Raw genomic sequence first — 284 nt, forward strand, 5'->3', positions numbered from 1 at the left:
CACCGGAGCCACCAGCATGGGGACATCCCAGTCCCCAATGGGGTTGAGTGGAGCCGACGTTTGGCTTCCAACAACTGTGGGTGTCCCTGAGCGGCAGCCAGGGACTGAGTGCCAAGCGTGGGGTGGGATGGGGAGGAAAACTCAGGGACGGGACCCCACAAAGTGGCATCCCAGTCCCAGGGGCTACCTGGCAGCGTCACACACAGCAGCAGGAACGTCAGGCTGTTCCCCTCCAGCAGATGCTCAATGATCCAGGGCAGGCAGCTGGTGCTAGGTGCCCTGCA

The 284-nt window shown here is 63.0% G+C and overlaps 1 protein-coding gene across 1 annotated transcript in view; it reads right to left on the reverse strand.

Annotated features, from left to right (window-relative positions):
- CD14 (CD14 molecule) overlaps positions 1-284 on the reverse strand; it is an 8179-nt gene that overhangs the window by 1930 nt on the left and 5965 nt on the right. Inside the window, exon 6 of the mRNA XM_009877815.1 lies at positions 188-279. Coding sequence (XP_009876117.1) covers positions 188-279 — 92 coding nt within the window. The remainder of the gene's footprint in view (positions 1-187; positions 280-284) is intronic.

The sequence above is a fragment of the Apaloderma vittatum genome, unplaced genomic scaffold, assembly GCF_000703405.1.
Source record: "Apaloderma vittatum isolate BGI_N311 unplaced genomic scaffold, ASM70340v1 scaffold31931, whole genome shotgun sequence".
Taxonomy (NCBI): domain Eukaryota; kingdom Metazoa; phylum Chordata; class Aves; order Trogoniformes; family Trogonidae; genus Apaloderma; species Apaloderma vittatum.